The 20,647-nt window shown below is 39.5% G+C and overlaps 1 protein-coding gene and 1 long non-coding RNA gene across 8 annotated transcripts in view; one reads left to right on the forward strand and one right to left on the reverse strand.

The window, feature by feature from the left end:
* The window catches only part of HECW2 (HECT, C2 and WW domain containing E3 ubiquitin protein ligase 2), a 397,525-nt gene that overhangs the window by 44,903 nt on the left and 331,975 nt on the right, over nucleotides 1–20,647 (reverse strand). For all 6 annotated transcript variants that reach the window (XM_054478078.2, XM_063647767.1, XM_063647764.1 and 3 more), the window contains 2 exons: nucleotides 14,805–14,888; nucleotides 10,885–10,994 (listed from right to left, as the gene is read on the reverse strand). In XM_054478078.2, coding sequence (XP_054334053.1) covers nucleotides 10,885–10,994; nucleotides 14,805–14,888 — 194 coding nt within the window. The remainder of the gene's footprint in view (nucleotides 1–10,884; nucleotides 10,995–14,804; nucleotides 14,889–20,647) is intronic.
* On the forward strand, nucleotides 16,626–19,924 carry LOC129031508 (uncharacterized). Of its 2 annotated transcripts, XR_008501064.1 has the most exons (4): nucleotides 16,626–17,106; nucleotides 17,186–17,317; nucleotides 17,585–17,733; nucleotides 18,765–19,882. It is a non-coding gene; the product is annotated as an uncharacterized LOC129031508 (long non-coding RNA). The 2 variants fall into 2 exon arrangements; XR_008501063.1 differs by lacking the exon at nucleotides 17,585–17,733 and having other exon boundaries at nucleotides 18,765–19,924.

Consider the following 20,647-nt stretch of genomic DNA (forward strand, 5'->3'; position numbering starts at 1 on the left):
ACCAAGAATGATTTTAGACACATAATTACATAAATCTCATATTGCAGGGTAAAATCTTAATATAACACATAATTGCAAAAGGCACCTGTCTCCGGGTTGCACAAAGAATAAATAATATTAATATTTATTGGATTCTTTTTTTTTTTTTTGAGATGGAGTTTCGCTCTTGTTGCCCAGGCTGGAGTGCAATGGCACAATCTCAGCTCACCGCAACCTCCACCTCCCGGGTTCAAGTGATTCTCCTGCCTCAGCCTACTGAGTAGCTGGGATTGCAGGCATGCGCCACCACGTCCAGCTAATTTTGTATTTTTAGTAGGGTCATGGTTTATCCATGTTGGTCAGGCTGGTCTTGAACTCCCGACCTCAGGTAATCCACCTGCCTTGGCCTCTCAGAGTGCTGGGATTACTGGCGTGAGCCACTGCGCCAGACCATTTATTGCATTCTTAACATATGCCAAGTACTGAGAATATCTAGATTATATAAGGATATTTTATACGTTATTCAATGGTAATTATCACTAATAATATGTAAAAGTAACATTGTTTCTCTCCTTTTTTTTGACACGGAGTTTTGCTCTTGTTGCCCAGCCTGGAGTGCAATGGTGTGATCTCGGCTAACCCAACCTCTATCTCCTGAGTTCAAGCGATTCTCCTGCCTCAGCCTCCCGAGTAGCTGGGACTACAGTCTTACACCTCCACGCCCAGCTAATTTTGTATTTTTAGTAGGGATGTGGTTTCTCCATGTTGGTCAGGCTGGTCTCAAACTCCCGACCTCAGGTGATCCGCCCACCTCGGCCTTCCAAAGTGCTGGGATTACAGGCGTGAGCCACCATGCCCAGCCAATTGTTCATCTTTCCATAGAAAAATCTGGTTTTGTGTCACTGGGTGACACAAGCAGCAGGCTGGGATGAAAACTGATGATGAATATCAGACACAGAGCCATGACAAAAACACTGGATATTTCCACTAAATATTTCCCAACCAATGAAAGAAACCAGAAAACAAAAGCTGGGAAGTCTTGTTCATTACATACCATGTAAGTTCATTAAAAATTTCTCTAACAAATGAGTGAACTAAATAGTTGTTATTCCTTGGGAATACTATGTTAGGTTCACCAATGGATGTCCAAAATGAGTAAGGTGGGGTTGCTGGAGTGGGATGGGGAAACAGAAATAAAACATCAAACAATTAGAGAATAATTAATTCCTGAACTAGGTGGTATACAGACTAGAAAGCAGAGGGAACAAAGCTATACCCCTGGGGCTATACCTAGTCCTATAGATCCCGGTTGCTTGCCCCATAATCTTTTTTGAATATTTTAAATTAATTGCCAACATTTACAAATTAAATTTCAAATTAAAAAATTCCAGATTTTTCTCTTGAAAATTATTTGGGAAATCTTGCAATGACTGGCTTGCATTTCCTTGGGGATCCAGCGGGCAGCTGCAGCTACTCTGTTAGACGAGGCACACGCTCACCACTCTGCGGCAGCCACTCAATGACACGGCTGCCTGCCCCCCGACCCCCGCAAGCATTTGTTAAGATCAGTGTTATGCAAAAGTAATAGTAATGTTATAAAAAAGAAATGAGTATAAGTAGAGATCAAAGTGGAAAAAGCCTTAGGGAGGAAGCTTAATTGGAACCACACCTTGCAAAAGAAGGAGAATTTATATCCTATACTGGAACAGAGCAGCAAGAGCTGGCATGAGCACTGCATGTGTGTTCAGAAGACACTGAGAGAACCAAGCTAGCCTAGAGTGGAGGAGGAGTGCTGAGAGTAAACAGGAAATGAAATTGATCAGAAGGGTTGGAGCCAAATTATGACAAGAATTTTTAAAACCCAGCAGAGGAGTTTGGGCATGATGCAGTGAACAGTGCCTTTATAGGTTCTTGAGCAGAAGAATAACATACAAGTGGTGTTTTATTTAAGAAATTATTTTCAGAGTGTGTTGAGTAAATTAAGGGTGGGCAAGAGGAAAGAGCCCCAGTTAGGAGTTGTGGCAGTAATTGAAGCCTGAGGGGATAAGGACTACACTGGAGTGAGTGACTCAGAGAAACATCTACAATGTGAAATATGTACTGGGAAAAGAATAGATAAGCAAGGAAGAAGAATGGGAAGCATGATGATAATATAAAGTGTATTTAAACAATAACAACAGGTCTTACTTGTTAAGCGCCTGCTTACATTACAGATGATGCACATTACACAGGGGATCTTGAGAAATCCTCACAAGTCTACGAAGCGGGTATTACTAGGACCATCACAAACCACTTTGCAGCTAAGGAAAATGAAGGTGCAGTTTCCTGTCCAAGTCATATTCCAGTGACAGTAGATTTGGGATTTGAGCCAAATCTATCTACCTGATGCTATGAAGAGTGTGGGAAGTGATGCAGGTGGGCAAGGGCATGTCAAGCTTTATACATATTGACTTGGATGTGACAGCTAACCAAATGCCCTAGAGACTGAAAAATACAGGGCTGGAATTGGGGTGAGAGCTCAGGGCCACACGTGTGGATGAGCTGAGTTAGTGTGTTTATGGCACTTCATGCAGCGACTGTGGCATAAGAGAGCCCACATAAGTGTTAGCTGTTGTTATCTCCATAGAGGTGAATACTAAAGACGGGGAAATGAATTGAGATTTTACTAATGAATTTGTACAAAACTGGCTATTGACCAATAATCTGTCTGGAGATCTGTTTGTCCAGTTAGGCAAAGAGCTGAGTTATGTCATGAAGCAAGCGAATAAACTTGTCTTTAAAGATCTGGGAAGCTGAAGAGACTCCTCGGCAGAGGTTCTCAATCTTGACTGCACATTAGAATCACTTAGGAAGCTTTTAAAAATTCCAATGTTCAGGCCACACCCAAGATGCATTACAACAAAATGTGTACAGACCCAGAATGTGGGGTGGGACCCAGGCATGAGTGTTAAATACAGCTGTCCAGATGATTCCAATGTGTAGCTATGGCTGAGAACCACTATTCCCTTACAGGAAGGTGAAACATCACCAGTGAAACACATGGGCAGTATCCAGGGACTAACACAGCAAATATTTCCTGTGTACCGAAAGGCATCATTTGTAACACAAAGGAACATTATCTCCATGAACACAAGGCTGCTCTCCTAGATGAATGAGGGATAGGACCATGCAGTTCAAGTCCACTCAGGGGTGGCATAATCAAAGTGTCAGTGCTCCAGTCTGAGAAACTGCAGACTAGAAAACCCAGAGAGGGCAGAACACAGCTGTAATCAATCAACTTTCAAGAGCAAAATCACTGATAAGAGAGAGAAAAATGAAGAACAAAGAACTGAATGAAAATCTTTTAAGACACAAAAGAAACTTTTTTTTTTTTTTAGACAGAGTCTCACTCTGTCGCCCAGGCTGTAGTGCAGTGGCACGATCTCGGGCACTGCAAGCTCCACCTCCTGGGTTCACGCCATTCTCCTGCCTCAGCCTCCCGAGTAGCTGGGACTACAGGCGCCTGCCACCACGCCCGGCTAATTTTTTTGTATTTTTTTAGTAGAGACGGAGTTTCACCGTGTTAGCCAGAATGATCTCCATCTCCTGACCTCGTGATCCACCCCCTTGGCCTCCCAAAGTGCTGGGATTACAGGCATGAGCCACTGTGCCTGGCCAAGAAACATGTTTTTTTAAGAGCTGATTACTTTAAAAACCAGCACAGACACTAACTACTCCTACATAATTTGAGATGCTTAAAAGGACGTGGGACATGCCATAATGCATTCCATCAATATCAATACAGACACAATAAAAATTAGCTCTGATTCTGTTTATACTCTAGGTAAAGGGATTTAATTATAAAAACTCTGAGACAGCAATTGTTAAATGCAAAAATTCTTTTGCTCATAGTTCCATTATGAAAGAAGTCATTTACACATTATTTCATTTTAAAATTATAGTAAATTGGCCGGGTATGGTGGCTCATGCCTGTAATCCCATCACTTTGGGAGGCCGAGGTGGGTGGATCATGAGGTCAGGAGATCGAGACCATCCTGGCCAACATGGTGAAACCCCGTCTCTACTAAAAATACAAAAATTAGCTGGGTGTGCTTGTAGTCCCAGCTACTTTGGGGGCTGAGGCAGGAGAATCACTTGAACCCAGGAGGCGGAGGTTGCAGTGAGCCGACATCACACCACTGCACTCCAGCCTGGCAACAGAGTGAGGCTTCGTCTCAAAATAAATAAATAAATAAATAAAATTACAGTAAATTATGCTGTTGGCCTTTGTCAAATTCTTAATACAAGTGAGGTATAATTGCCAAGAAATTCCAGAGCAGGAATGATATTACTTCCACTTTGGAAATAAAAAATGTTCTTGGAAGATTGCGCTAATAAAATTGTATGAGAACTACAACTATAAGTGAAGTTCTAGATTATAATACTTTATAGACAGAGGAATTTTATGGTCTTTACAGTCTTAAAGAAAATCAGGTACAAAAGATCAACGTTACATCTAGAAAGTGATCAAATGAAGGGCTGACTTCATGGATAGTCAGCATTTTGCTAATATTGTGCAGGAAAAAATTTCAGTAACAGATACTAGGGAGTTTTTGCTTTGTCATTGCTAGGCAGGTCTAAAGAACTTCTATATTGTGTTACCCTATTTTCATATACTGTTACAAAATTGCATAATCATATACAAACTAAACAATTCTATCTGACGAAATATTTCAGAAGACACTAGAAATAGCTTGGCATCCAACTCCCGGGCAGTCTGAGTCTTTTTTGATTCTGGGTGTGTGACCCAGAACGTGGATTGTTCTGATGACTAGCACTGGTTCTCCGTATTGGACAGGGGCTGGATCTTAGCCTGATCCAGCATGGCTCCATGCCTCTGTCCTGGGACAGCGCAGACACTCACCTCTTTCCTGGTTCACTTTCAAAAAATCCCTATGACATTTAAAACAAATGCCCTGTGAGTGAATGAAAACAAAACATGAAGCACTACAATAATTTCTGGAAGGCTCCATCTTCTGGAATATAGCTCAACACTGGAACTTAAGAAAAAACACGTCCAAATCCCTGGCACAAAGCACAAGCACTGAAAACCTGGCGTTTTTCCTTTATTCTCTGAGTAGTAAAAGGCCCTCAAGTCATTTCTTGGAGCTTGCTGATGTTCATGTACATACCATTTATTGAAAATAACTTAATGCTCTGACTTCTCAAACCTTGACAGAGATCTTGACAGGGAAGTGATTTATTAAAGGGAAATGTGAAGGGTCTGCCAATAGCAGGCACCCTCTGACAGCTCTATGGGTGAGGACAAGGGAGGCTAACAACAACAAAAAGTTAAGTCTCTATACTATGAGAGAGAGTGTCTGGGGCTTTCTTTTGGTCTCTGGGATCACAACTTGCCCATCCCTACCCACCCAGGGAGCATCCCTCATTTGTGCAATTTGGTTCCCAGATCATCTTTGTAGGGCTGAGTCAAGGGAAGGGATCAAACACCTTTTCTAAAAACAACTCTAAAGCTACTTCAGGGACTGTAGGAAAGGTGGGGAAAGGGAGAGGGACAGATGAGAGAGAGACAGACAGACAGACAGACACACACACACACACATGCAGAGGGAGAGAGAGAGACAGGAATAGAGAGGGAGGAAGGAAGAAAAGGAGAGAGAGTGAGCAGAGAAGAGGAACTGTTTGTGAAAAGAGAAGAAGATGACATAAACAGCTGGTAAAATGCTAAGACTTTGTGGTGGCAGAAAGAAAACGAAGATCATTAAGGGTACACAATGTGGTGGGAGAAATAATTCCCTCTCACAACCCATCCCCTCAAGACAACCTTTAGTAAAGACCCACAAGGCTCTTCTGTGCTGAGTGTTTTACTTCTGTTGAAGGTGACTTTCTACTGGTGCTAGTTTCCAGGGAGTCCAGCTCTAGTCAAGTAACAAGAGCTCTGCATCATGATTCATAGGCACAATGATCCCCCCAAACCATGAAATATCTTCAATGTGCTGTGTACAGGAAAGTAAAGAGAAATATAATATATTTATGAAAGAGTTTCAGCAAATAGGGGGTTAAACAAATTCTCATACAGTTAAAATCATAGCTTTGGTTACCTGGAAAATCCACATAAGAGAGCACATCTCCAATAATATCAGATAAATTAGGTGTTATTGCATTTAATTTCCTAGAAATGTGCAGCTTAAATAAACTTCTGGGTCCCATATTTGGCATAATAAGCCACATGGTGTTTGGAAAGATCTTTTCCTTCTGGCATCACTGAGGTTGGGATTGGCATTTTAATGGTCCTAGAAAAACAAACCTTCACATTCCAAAATTTTGACAAATTTTGGTGAGCACTCTAACAGCTGCAAAAAGCAGTGAGTCAAAATTTCCAAAGCCCCTCTCTCTTCTGCACTTGAAAATACATGTCAATGTGCTTGGAATGAGGAAAAGCGGGGAAAGTTTACCAGGTTCCTAGGAATTCTCAATGAAGATTATTAAAATTTATTACTGTCATAATTTTCACGATATTATTCTCACACCACTAAGAGGGGTGAAATTATAGTCACAAGGAGGATCAGACCACTTAAAAAAAATCTGTTTGAAATGTTGCTTTCACAAAACCTTCAGGAATCCTGGTAGAAGGAGAAGCTATTTTATTCAAAGGAACAGAAGATTCCTCCAGAGGGGAAATGAGGTTAGGTAGTCCTGCCCTGGTATCATGTGGAATTTGTTATAGTGACTTCCATTGATAACAGGCTGTACAACCCAGTTTCAAGATCAAACAAAGCCCACTGAAACAGAGTAGGCCAAAAATATGGAGATGATTCTTCCTGAAAATTAAAACCACCACAAACACTGTTAGCAATTTAGATATATTTGGGTTACACATGTCTTTGGAAAATGTTTAACTCTAAATGTAAGTTTCTAGAATGGATTTTATTGTCACCAATGATTACTCATGTGCATTTGCGATGCTAAATGAGGAAGTGAACTTAGCCACATTTAGAGTGCTCATACAGTCTTGAAGAATGTGTGCAGTCTTCAAGTGCATGCCTTTAAAGGGCACGGAAGGGGCAGCATTTGGCGATCTACCTTTTCCTCAGGGAGGACAGGCCACACAAAAGGCCTGGAAAAGGACAGCCTTGACTGGCATGAGCAACAATCCACATGGTTTCATGTCTTTAACCATAAAACATAGGTAAAGGGATGGTCCACTTTAAACCCCAGCATAGGCTCTTACTAAGATAAAGACCACTCTGCATGATTAAATATCTAAGCAGACAGCTCTGCAAATCAGGGTTCGTATGTTCCAGTTATTAATGGTTCAAATGTGAACAAACTACTTCTCAGAATCAAATTTCCAGAAAGAAAGAAAGAAAAAGCGACACATTAACCTTTATTGGCTACTTGTTATGTTCCAAGCACCAAGCAAAGTGTTCTCCAAAAATAATCGTGAGAGGTGAGGTAATTATTATTATCCCTATTTTACAGAAAAAGAAATTCAGGCTCAGGGAAGGAGGTACCCTGCCTAAAATCAGACAGTTGCTAAAAGAATGAAATTCCCAGTTGGGAATTTCATGCAGTTTTCCCCTAAACCTTTGAACTTACCTGTAGTGTCATACACTTCTTTCAGCCTGTGTCATCAAAATACGTGTCCCTATTTTGTTCCAAAGTTGGCCTGTGTTTCTGCCTTCAGTGTCGTGCTGCCCATGAGCCTGCCTTATTCCACAAACCACTTTCCTTCCACTCACGTCCTGTGTCCTCTGCACACGTACGCTCAACTTCCCATCCTAAAATCCCTTCCCTTTCTCTTCTCCTAACTACTGTTCTATTTTGCTTTCTTTTCACCTCCAGATTTCGTGAAAAGAGCATTTGACTTCTGCTTCAGATCCTGTATCATTCTGTCACCAATCATGATCCGGTTTATAACCTATTACTTCACAGAACCTGCTTTGGCAAAGACCATTTATAATGTCATGATTTTCAAATCTAAATGAGGCCTCTTTTCAGATCTCATCTTTCTTGATGCCCTATCCCCCTTTTGAGACAGGGTCTCACTCTGTTGCCCAGGCTGGAGTGCAGTGGCACAATCATGGCTCACTGCAGCCTCGACCTTCTAAGCCCAAGCAAACCTCCCACCTCAGCCTCCGTGAGTAGCTGGGACTTCCTGAGCCCTTTGAGCATGTGGCTCTATTGACCACTCCTCTGTGAAACCTGGCTCCCCTGAAAAGACTTTCCTAACTCTATTCAAAATCTGTTGGCTCTCTTTCTTTCACTTGCTCCTCTGTCTCAGCTCATCCCTTAAATATTGAGGTTTCTCATGTCATCATCCTCTATTTCCTCTCTTTTTCAATGACTTTCTCCCCAATTGCTTTAATCTATACTCTAGGTTTCAGTTGCCACCAGTACACTGAATTCCTTGCTTTCAACCTCTCCTGTGCACCACGGCTGCCATTTCCAGCTGTCTTTGGGAATCTCCCATTGATGGCCCAAAGATTTCTCAATAAAACTTGTCCAACACCAAACTCATTCAATCTTCCAATTTGAGTCTAACCATTTCCCATTCTTGGCAGAGGGTGCTACCATCTGCCTGGTAGCCTAGGTAGTGAGGGCCTTTGAATCTTCCTTGACTCTTCCCTACCTCTACTCAAAGTCCTGATGTCTCTGCATCCTACATATCCCTTCAATTCGTTCCCTGGTCCCCATCTCCACTGCCTAGTCCAGTCTTTCATCATGTTACTCTGGCTAATGCAATAGCCTCTCTGAGAATCTGTCTCCAGTCTCTCATTTTCTAATTTATCCTCCCAATTGCCACCAGACTGATCTTTGAAAAACAGGATATTATTGGTATTCCTCTGCTTATACATTTTCATTGGCTTCACATGGACGATCAAATAAGGCTGGCTGGGCGTGGTGGCTCACACCTGTAATCCCAGCACTTTGGGAGGCCGAGGTGGGCAAATCACTTGAAGTCAGGAGTTTGAGACCGGCCTGGCCAACATGATGAAACCCAGTCTCTACTAAAAATACAAAAATTTGCTGGGCATGGTGGCACCTGTCTGTTATCCCAGCTACTGGGGAGGCTGAGGCAGGAGAATTACTTGAACCTGGGAGGCGGAGGTTGCAGTGCGCCGAGATCACGCCACTGCACTCCAGCCTGGGTGAAGAAGTGAGACTCCGATTCAAAATAATAATAATAATAAGGCTTCAATGACCAACCAGCCCTAGCCCACCTTTCCAACCTGAGCTTTGAGAACTTCCCTTCCCTTGTATCTATTAACTACACTTGTATCTATTTCCTACACTACTTTCATGCTTCTGTGGCTTAGCTTATGCTACCTGATATGGTTTTTTTGGATGTTTGTTCCCTCTAAATCTCATGTTTAAATATAATCCCCAGTGTCAGAGGTAGGGCCTTGTGGGGGGTGTTTGGATCATAAGTGCGGATCCCTCATGAATGGCTTAGCACCACTCCCTTGGTGATGAGTGACCTCACAGGAGATCTGATTGTTTGAAGGTGTGTGGTACCTCCCCCCTGCTCTCTCTGGCTCCCACTCTCACCATGTGACATGCTGGCTCTCCATCACCTTCTGACATGACTAGAAGTTTCCTGAGGCCCTCAACAGAAGCCATGCAAATGCTGGCACCATGATTGTACAGTCTGCAAAACCATAAGCCAAAGAAATCTCTTTTCTTTATAAATTACCCAGCCCCAGGTTTTCTTTATAGTTACACAAGAATGGCCTAACACATCACCCCCTTCACTAGAATGTCCTTCTTTCTTTGGTCCACCTGGTAAACTCCTATTCATCATTCTTCAAGGTTCCACTTCATATTTCCCCAAATACCCCATCCCCGGCCCTGAAAGAATAATTGTTCCCACAGCTATGTTCTCATACATTTCTTCATTACAGAACTAACTACAGAGCTTCACAGAGTCATTTGTTGACTCACTGCCACACCATGAATTCTTCAAAGGAAGAGACTGTATTATTCATCTCTGTAGTCCTAGAGTCTAATTCAGTGCTTGGATCATAGTTGGATGCTCCATAAATCTGTGTTAAATGAACAAATTAGTAGATCTTTTCCTGTTTGCAGTATCCAATTAGGCTGCAGCTTCATTATCACTGCAGTATGTGAAAACACATGTGATATACCAAAGAACATACAGCAGCTTAGTGACACATATGGAGTTTGCACTTCTATTGAAATCATTTTCAATTCTGATAGCTGTTAAAGTGTGAACAATGCACTGCCTATAATAAGGACCTATATACAGCTGATATTCTGTCAACATCATGACTGCCTTCATTTTCAAAGCTCATTTGCCAAGCTGCATTTTCTACCATTTGCTCATCCACCCATTCATCCACCCACTCACTCTTTCATTCATGCCTATCTCTTTCAAAAAGAGATTGAATGTACACATTTCAGTTTACCTATCAACATGTTCTATCTGCCAGTCCATTTCTGTTCTATCTAATGCAATTAATGAATATTGCAGGAATGTCCAAGTCCATTAAACTGAACAATTTCAATTCCATATTATTTCTTGAGAGTAGAGACTTTATCTTCATTGTATATCAAAAAAGTTCTCTTCACTAGAACTTTCTAAAGTCAAAAAGCAACCTAATATTTTGTGTCCTGATATTGTATGACATAACATCATGAAAAGTAAATTCTATATCTGAGTATGTCATACCACTAATCCTCCTATTCATTATCTCTTTGTCAAAATGAATCCTCATGGAAATAAGCCACTCTTAGGAGACAGGAAGTGCACACATGTATCTGTGCTAACACCAAAGATGTACCTGAAGTGTTCCCTTCCTATTCTGTCTTTAGGGAGGATAGAACGTCTGGCTCGAAGGTTCACTCCTCAGAGAATTTACTGCAAGCAGCAGGTAGACTCACCTGGTGAGTTCTGAGGAGATGACACGGGAGAGCCACGTGGGGACTGACAGTAGCTGGGGTGGAGTAAGGCATGTGGAGGCACATATGACATTATCTCTTCTTCAAATAAGCTGGGGAAAGACAAGAAACAAAATGGGTACTTCAGCCAAAGTAGTGGGGAAAAGCCTAAATCCCAAAGGAGTAGAATATTCCATCCAAGATCCGGTTTACATCCCCAAGAGAGCACCCGCCCGGTTTACATCCCAAAGAGAGCACCCGCCCCCTTTCTCTTGCAGGTAATTCTTGGGACAAAATGGCTGGCTGTGGTACTTTTTGTGAACTTGTGGCTATTTCCCTGTTTTCCTACCAACTTTGGACAACATGATTTTATTTTACTATTTCAACATGTGAGTTTGAGTGTACATGTTTGTTTGAAAATCATACCTGGGTTTTCAGATTTGGAAACAGGATTCCAACACAAAATAGAAAATGTTTATTGAGAACCCATCATAAATATACTAAGTATGTTCTACATCCTCATTCCAAGAAATAAACAACAGGGTCTCAGCCTTCTAAGGGCTTAGGATTTAATTGGATAATTAAAAGCAAAATAAAACAAAACACCTCTTAAATAACTACAATCACAAAATAATTAGTTCCCTTGTTTACCCTGGCTACTATTTTTCAAATGTGAGGATTTGGATCTTAGACCATTTAATTGTCTTCTTTCTTCTCCATATTGAAATGTCTGTTTCTGATATTCTCCTAAAAGAGAGTAACCAGAGACCTGAGCTCTTTTCAGCTGTACAAGACAGTGTCAGTTTGTACTGCAACAAGACTGTAGAAACTGCAATGCCACTAAGCCCAGACAATATGAGAGTTCTTATGTATATCATTAGGTATTCAGACTTTCGGACTTTTACAAATCTAATACTGTGAAATGATATCTCATTATTTGAAACTACACTTACATTACTAGCATCTTTCCACGGGTTTATTGGCTATTCATACTTCCATTTCTATGTCTTTTCATAACCTTTATCCATTTTTCTATCGGGTTCTCTTCTTTTAAAGGCCTTCTTTATGTATCCACAATCTGGTTTTCTTTTTTTTTTTTTTTCTGAGACAGAGTCTAGCTCTGTTGCAAGGCTGGAGTGCAGTGGCACGATGTTGGCTTACTGCAACCTCCGCTTCCTGGGTTCAAGTGATTCTCCTGCCTCAGCCTCTCGAGTAGCTGGGACTACAGGTGCGAGTCACCACGTTCAGCTAATTTTTTTTTTTTTTTTTTTAAGTAGAGATGGGGTTTCACCATGTTGGCCAGGGTGGTCTCGATCTCCTGACCTCATCATGATCTGCCTGCCTCGATGTCCCGAAGTGCTGGGATTACAGGCGTGAGCCACTGCACCCGGCTGATCTGTTTGTTTTACATGTTGTAAATCTATTCTTCCAGTTGATTATCTTTCTCTATGCCTTTATATGTGGTATCTTTCATTATATCCATTTAAAAATATTTATGTAGCCAAATTTATCAATCATTTCTTGTATGAGCTCTGATAGAGGTACATTTTTTACATGAATTGAGTTAGTGAAAAGATACTTGAAATACAAAAATCAATAACAAATTAAACAAGGTCATTTAAAAATTATTGGGTTTTAAAATAGCCCTGTGGGAAAATAACTTTACATGGGTTTATTCTGAATTGAATAATGTCCTAGAGCAACACTATCTCTACATTGCAGCTTACTGATAAGTCAATTTGTACCAGGAGTGATTTTTCCTTTTTAAGAAATTAGACAAAACATTAAAATAGACACAAAGGCTTCCATTATGTAAGTGACAAGTATGCTGACTGAAGTTTGTAGTCACTAATTCAAATCATTCCAATTCCAAAATAAAATAAAAAATAAAGGGCTGAGTGCTGTGGCTCACACCTGTAATCCTAGCACTTTGGGAGGCCGAGGCAGGTGGATTGCCTGAGCTCAGGAGTTCGTGACCAGCCTGGGCAACACGGTGAAACCCCGTCTCTATTAAAATACAAAAAATTAGCCGGGCATGGTGGCGTGCACCTGTAGTCCCAGCTACTTGGGAGGCTGAGGCAGGAGAATTGCTTGAACTCAGGAGGTGGAGGTTGCAGTGAGATGAGATCTCACCACTGCACTCCAGCCTGAGAAACAGAGCGAGACTCCATCTCAAAAATAAATAAATAAATAAATAATCGAGGACATAAATAAAATCCCAAATTTTTCAATAATCACTAATTATATTACTTATTAAGCATGTACATATAATAAATTGTATTGTTTACTATTATTAAAATAATAGACACATGTGATCACCCACATGAAAAGCCTAGAATTTAATGACATCATTTGTATACAATAATTATAGAACTATTATATGTAAGAAAATTTCTCACACTTCTCCAAAGGCCCATTAGCTTTAGAGAACCTGCTTATTTTCCCAAAGAGGAGAAAATGCAGCCTTCCTCTTTATGTATGACTGAGTTCTGAATTATCTGAATTCAAATACATTTGAATTCTACTACTTAACACATAGAAACTCATGCAAACTGTTGTGTTATCAAAGTACAAATATTATAAGCTATAGTAAAATAAATCTAAGACTATACCATCTAAACATTATTTAACTATGGATAGGTGAATGATAATTATGACTTCTGTTTTCACTAATTCCAAAAGCAGAATTCTTAGTTTAAAAGCTTCACCTTAGCTTTCTATAGTGAAGAAAAAGAGCATATCCTGGCCAGAATTCTGTTAACAGAAACTTAAACTATTTTATCACCAACCAAACCATGATAGAAACAACACACTGAAATATTAATTGACCAGTAGTCTTCCTGACCACCTAGCATACTATATGCTGGTTTCACAACTGGCTCAATACCACAGGAGAGACGCCACCCACTAGGTCGAGAAGCTACCCCCACCATAGGTCCTATTCAGAGTCAACTGAAGAAGTATCTATAGAAAGTTAGTACATCCCTTTGAATTATGCTTTGACTACACATAAATAAAAATAATTTTCTGACAACAATCACATGGGCGGTCAGAAATATGGCAACAAATACAGCAACTATGGAATGGAGAATTAGAAATGGTCAGGGTCAAGATCATCTTGAATACTTGAATGAGGTTATTAGCACTCAGGGATAAACAAAACCTTGCCTGAAAGGCTCAGTATGATGTTCCTTCTAAGTCTCTGGAGGTTACAGGGATGAGCATCCCAACCACTGGGTAGAGCAAAGCATTATTTTACTTTGGCTTGCCTACATTTGAGGGATAATACAAAAAATGAGAAAGTCTTTTGAAAACTTGCCAGTTTCCTTTCTAAACTACTCTAAAATTTAAAACCAAAGCTGATTTAACCATTGGGGGGTGGGGGTGGGGGTGAAAATAATTGGTCAGTTTTATGAAGGGCTATCAAGTTGGCAATGAGTAGCATAGACCGAATGTCAACTTTCTGATCTGATTTCCCAAACGTACACTTTCAAAACCACAAGGTAAATAAATAATGCCTTGAGTCAGCAAAAGGGGACAAAACATATTTTGAGAAAAACATTTGAAAGAATATTAAACTGAAAGGGTAAACACTGAGGGGTAAACGGTGGATGCCTTATTCAGATACCCTTCTGTTCCATTCTGTGAGTGGGAGATTCTATTCATTACCACCTTTCCCTTTTCCAATACCATCTCCCTTGCCAGCAGGGTGAAAACAAAATTAAACAGATCTCAATGTAACAAATGCAACCTGAAGTGAATGATCACTCAATCAGCACCCTAAATCTTCCAAATATTTCCACAAGTCTAAAGAATAAGAATAATTTTTGGGCTATGAATATTGGCATATTATTTTCTACAATGTTCCATGATATCTGATGACAAGAGACCTTCTGCTTCAAGAGTGAGTGTTACGTACGTACCTCAGCAACATAACAAGGTCTGCATCGCTTGAAAGGCGCACCAATCCTGGAGTCCCTTCAGTTCGGATAAATTGGATCTTCTCCCTATTCAAGAAAAGAAACAGCACAAAATGTATATGGTAGACCTTTAGGCTATAACTCAGTAGTAAAGAGCATTTTTTATAATAGTCATGATGTTTTTTGGTACCTATTATGTGGCAGCTACTGTGTGATACCGTAGGAATACACATCCAAGAGAGACATGGTCTTTGCCTTCAAGGGGGGATCTTGTAAGCATCAACACCTCCCAGTTCTAATGTTGTGGGGAGAAAGATTCTTTCACTGGCTTCATCATTTTGCTGCCCAAGTACTATAAATAGTATACCATTCAACCAATAAAATCAGTGTCTGCTTTGAGTTAAAGCTGACTGTGGGCCTGAATTTTAGCAATAGTCTTAGGCTGATGCCCTGCTGTTCCAAAAAGGGATTGTGTTGGGAGAGTCATCTATTTTCCTGAGGCCATACCTTTAAGTTACATGTGATGAGCTCATTCCTAATTGGAAGCAGATAGTATCTATGCATTATATATTCAGTGTAAAAGCATATGCCTTTTTTAAATAAAGAAAAACTGAAATACTTTGTACAACAGTTGGTGAAATAGATTGTGTGCATACCTGTGCAAATGTATATATACCTATACATATCAAACACAAGGTGAGTTATTTCTATCATTATTTTGTTATAGATAAATGTGATAACACCAGTTTTTTTTCTTTTTGTTTGATGAGTCATCATGTCACTCTTTTCAATTTGTTATATGAATACAATTTTAATAATTTTTTTCCTAGTTGCTTTCTTCCCTCATTTACATCATGCTATTTCAAAGCACACCATATTAACTTTTATAAGATGAGGAAAAAAATAAAAACACAGATTATGGTACTAAAATCATTCTATTTCATTGGAATATAGAGGATAATGCAAATATGCAATTTTATTCTGAGTGCTATGGACAATATATTCTGATTCCTATACCATAAAGTAAAATACCAATCACTGATATAAGTATTTATTTAGATTTAGTTCTTATCTACAAAGCAACTTGTTTTTCTATTTGATATTTTCACAAAGTTCCACTGATTTTTTTGTTTGTTTGTTTTGAGACAGGGCCTTACTCTGTCGTCCAGGCCAGAGTGCTGTGGTATGATCTTGGCTCACTACAACCTCTGCCTCCTGGGTTCAAATGATTCTCCTGCCTCAGACATTTGAGTAGCTGGGATTATAGGCATGCGTCACCACGCCCAGCTAATTTTTGTACTTTTGGTGGAGATAGGGTTTTGCCATGTTCGCCATGCTGGTCTCAAACTCCTGGCCTCATGTGAGCTGCCTGCCTTGGCCTCTCAAATGCTGGGATTATAGGCGTAAGCCACCATGCCTGGCCAAGTTGCACTGATTTTTATATTCCCAAATTTGAAATATTTTTCTTAAGATTGCTTGCTGACTGGAAGGCACTGAGGTGGAAGGCAAGGTTTCATGTTCACATGAAAAGTTCCCTAATGCATAGAAAAGTCAATGGATTTGCCCTTAGCCACACAGCTTACGAGGTATGATAAACAGAGTTCAGTCCTTGGTTTCTTCTGGCTAGATCCATTTTATATGATAGATGAAGCAGCTAATCTTTAGTATTTGCCAAACTTTATTGCCAGCAGCTAACTACTTTTTTTTTTTTTTTTTTTAAAGACTATTAGAAATTAGTGGCAGGCATGTATGTAAAGTAGTTGCTCAGAAGGCCAGCCTCTCTCTGCTTAAGGTTATTTCAGTGAAGGCTTGAACCAGGCAGAACATTTTCCCTCAAGTTTCGGAATCATACATCTGAAACACGTGATGGAAACCCAGGCCCATTATCTGGTGAATGGTTTTTCTGATAAGAGATGTAAATGTTGGCTGATAAAAGCTAAATCAGAGAAAAGTTATCTTGAAGAAAAATGAATAATAACTTAACCAAAGAACTATTCTTATAAGGGTCAGTAACACTATGCTTTGATCTTGAAGAATCAAAAGCTATCTCCCACAAATATGCAGCTTATCTCTTTTGTCTATCAACACAGTGAATCCAGGCAAACAGAACAAGACAAAAAACAAACAGGCTGAGCACTCTCCCCTCCTTCCTTAACTGGAGCTACATAGAAGGAGTTGAGTGATGGTAGATATCAGGCCCTGGTCTGCAGCTTGTAAGTTTCCTGTGAATAAGAAAAACATCATCGCTTCTTGAGTCACAGGGATGATAGGATGAGAAAAAGAAAGGACAAAGGCACCAGAGGAGGTATGCCAACTGGGAAACTTTTCATCACTTTCCAGATATAAACTAGCAGTCTGTGAAGGCAACTGGTCTGATTTTTCAGGTGAGAACATATGAGAGGCAGGCTGAGACCAATTTTCTACCGGGCCAGCTAATTCATCACAATGACAAGCTATGGGTCATATGCTTCCAGGAACCAGACACTGGAACATGTCATCTGACGTACATCACACCAGTAAGTACTTTCGTATGTTGATATTGAGTCATTCTTTCAGTGAACATTTTCTGTGTGCCTATTGTGTGCCAGTCATGGTACCACACACTGGGAATCCAATGGGGAGTAAGAGAAAGTCCCTTTTCAAGGAGCTTACAGTGCAGTGGAAGACAGAAAGTCAAAAGGTAATTCTCATTTGATGTAAAAATATTTAAATTCTTCTGTTCACTTAATTGAAGCGTGGTTAGGCTTTATACCTGCTCCTGGTCTAAACAGTTCTTTATAAAGTCCTTTCATGTAGAAACAAAGAAGGCATTAGTTTACTGCCTGTAAAGAGAGCAGATCAAGGCTGAGGAAGAGACAGAAGTCAGCAGACGTCCTGGAAATGCCACCAATCTTTTCTGAGAAAAACAAATGAACCGCTTCTTGGTTACCAGGTATTTGCCCAGTATACTATAGACCAGTGATTCTCAAACTGGCATCCTTGGTCTACTAGAAATTTGCATACATAAGCTCAAGCTCTGCAAGAATTTTTAAATGTTGGGTCTTCACTTTGATGATCAAAGCACATGAAACAATATAATAATATTTTAGATGAGATGGATGACATTTATGACTGAATCTTGCCATATGACTTTGGGTCCCACGTTTGTATTTATAGGGCACTTGGTGCAAAGTGATCAGAGGTGAGCTTTTAAAGGGACGGCGAACACACCTGGCTGCCCTTAGGCTGCCAGGGCCTTGATGTTCAATATGATAATAACACCAGTCCCCATCTGCCACTTACGCACACTTCGCTTAGCAATTAAAAAAACCTTTTCTCTTACTGTATTAACTTGCATCATGAAAATGATCAAGTGGGGTTAAGTAATGTACATGTAAATTACCACAGGCTAAAGAGAAAATAAAAGAGATGGATTTAAAAAGAAAATTATGCATTCATGCTAAATAATGCATAAAAGATATCCTGGCTCATTCTAAGAACAAAAGTTCTGCAATAGTTTGCAAATAGAAAAGTGGTGGTAGAATCCACTCATCCCAAGGCACATTCAATGATATGTTTTATCCTTCAGTATTGTATTTCAGGTTACACTATTAAATGAATTGGCTTATCAAACCAATGAATCAGTAGATAAAAATAAGCTTTTTGTTAAGAAGGAAAAACGATGACTGATAATTCCAAGGAGGCACATGCTAGGCCAGAGATGCAAAAATCAAAAGAATCAAGTCAAACACAAGCACAGAAAGGTGCAAATGTGTCTTTCCACCGATAATGGTCTCAAGATTGGTGATTTGGCTTCTGAAAAACAAAATACCCTCATATTAATAGCATTAATTCAAATGTTATTGATTTTTTCTAGTTTTTAACAACATATGTGGCTCCTAACAATTTCCCCTAAGAATCCACCCGGTGTTTCGAATAAACAATCTTGCTCTCTTTTTTTTTTCTTTTTTTTTCCTGTGGCAGAGAAATAAAAAAAGAATTGGAAAGCTGATGTCCAATTATTTACTAAAACAGAATCCACTGGAGAGAAACGTAAAAGCAGGTAAAAAGGCAATCTCTTAACATGAAAACTCACAACTGGAAAACAAGAACCTAAACCATACAGCGACAAGCTCAGGAAAATGTCTCCAGCTACTGCTGTCTCTCAGACTCTCAAAATATGTGTAACCACTTCCTCCTCTGCAAGGAATCACCCCAGAAGATCGACTCTACTAGATCATTTGAGGACAATGAACAAAGTCTCAAGACTGAATTCCCACAGAAAACATTCCCATGAAACCACCCAATATTTTGGTGAAGTTAAAGAAGGTCATGTGTTCGGAGACAACCAGAAGCAGCAATGCTCAAAACCACAAAACTCTGGATTGCCAACTCTGCACATCCTGGTTCCTCTAGATACAGTTCAGTGGCACATTCACAAATACATGTTTTCAAAAACTGCCCTCAGGCAGTTCTAGAGAAATGCTTTGACTTGCCTAATGGTATAATGTCAAGAAAGGAAGACCAGCACTGATCATTCATACTCCTTATTACAGTCACAGGGCACTGTCTGACTTGACGGATATAGCCGAACAGTTGAAAGGTTATGGGAATTTAAGTCCATTATGGTCATATGATTCTTATGGACCCAGAGACGTGAAATTAATTGGCCACATGTGTAGGGACAAAGTTTGTCATAAATAGATATAAATTATCTGCATGCTAAGAACTTAAGAGAGTTACTTAACTCTGTTTCCTCATGTTAAAATAAACATAATTATAGAATGCAAATGAAATACTTAGCCTGGAGCCTATTACATAGGAAGCACTCAATAATTTTAAACTATTGAGTATATTATTAGATAGGCTCCATAATCATTTATTCCTTTTTCAACAGACAGTATGATCTATTGAAAATAAAGCCAAACTAGATTTCTGTTGACCTACTCCTTTTTCTGTTTGTATTGTTGGCAAGTTGTTCTAAATCAACTTGCCAACATATTATTAACATGTTATTAACATAGAAGGGATGCTTATTTTGTTTGCTTTGTAAGAAATGCTTCTGATTCAGTAACTGGGCAATTTATTTAAATATAAGTAAAAAGCAGATTTTATTAAAAACTACTTTGTGTTATCACAAATAATTCATTGTTCTCCATGATTTAGAAGTGGATTTATTATTCTTTTGGGGTTGGGGAAGGCACTGAGACTGGTTTCAGCACTGATATTTTGCTTTGGTCCACAGAGAGTCCAAGTCTAATGAGTTACTAAAGGAAAACGACATTTTACTGAACTGTTTTCTTCATAAATATAACAGAATGTAGGAAAAATCAACAGTAAAACAGATATACCTAAAATATGATTATTCCTCATGTAAGAAAACCATCTTGAAAATCATGATTGAACCACTTATTAGCAAAAAACCACAATACTTTGGAGACATATCCAGTGGATGAATGCATGTGTAATTTGGGGAATCTTTCAAAGTTACATCAGAGAACAATGTTTATCAGAAAATAATTTAACGTATATCTGAGTGTGATACTGTGAAAAGAACCTAAACTAATTTTGGCTATTGGAGTTCCTGTTTTGGGCCTTTTAAATTTTAGGTGATTGACTGTCCAGTTGTCTTAAAGTTGACATTAATAGTTAAGAGATTCCATGCATCAAAAATGTGAAAATTAGATATATACATATCATTCAAAAGCATATGTAGATCTATAAATTAGTACATCCATTCAAATAAAACATGACTAGCACTTATTCCTTTTGCAGAAGTCACAGAATAGATGACAGGTTCTAAGAATCTGTGTTCCTTACTGCCCTGAAGAACAAAGTCTCTAATCTCTTAAGAGGCCTACAAGATA

The sequence above is a fragment of the Pongo pygmaeus genome, chromosome 11 (assembly GCF_028885625.2).
Source record: "Pongo pygmaeus isolate AG05252 chromosome 11, NHGRI_mPonPyg2-v2.0_pri, whole genome shotgun sequence".
NCBI lineage: Eukaryota > Metazoa > Chordata > Mammalia > Primates > Hominidae > Pongo > Pongo pygmaeus.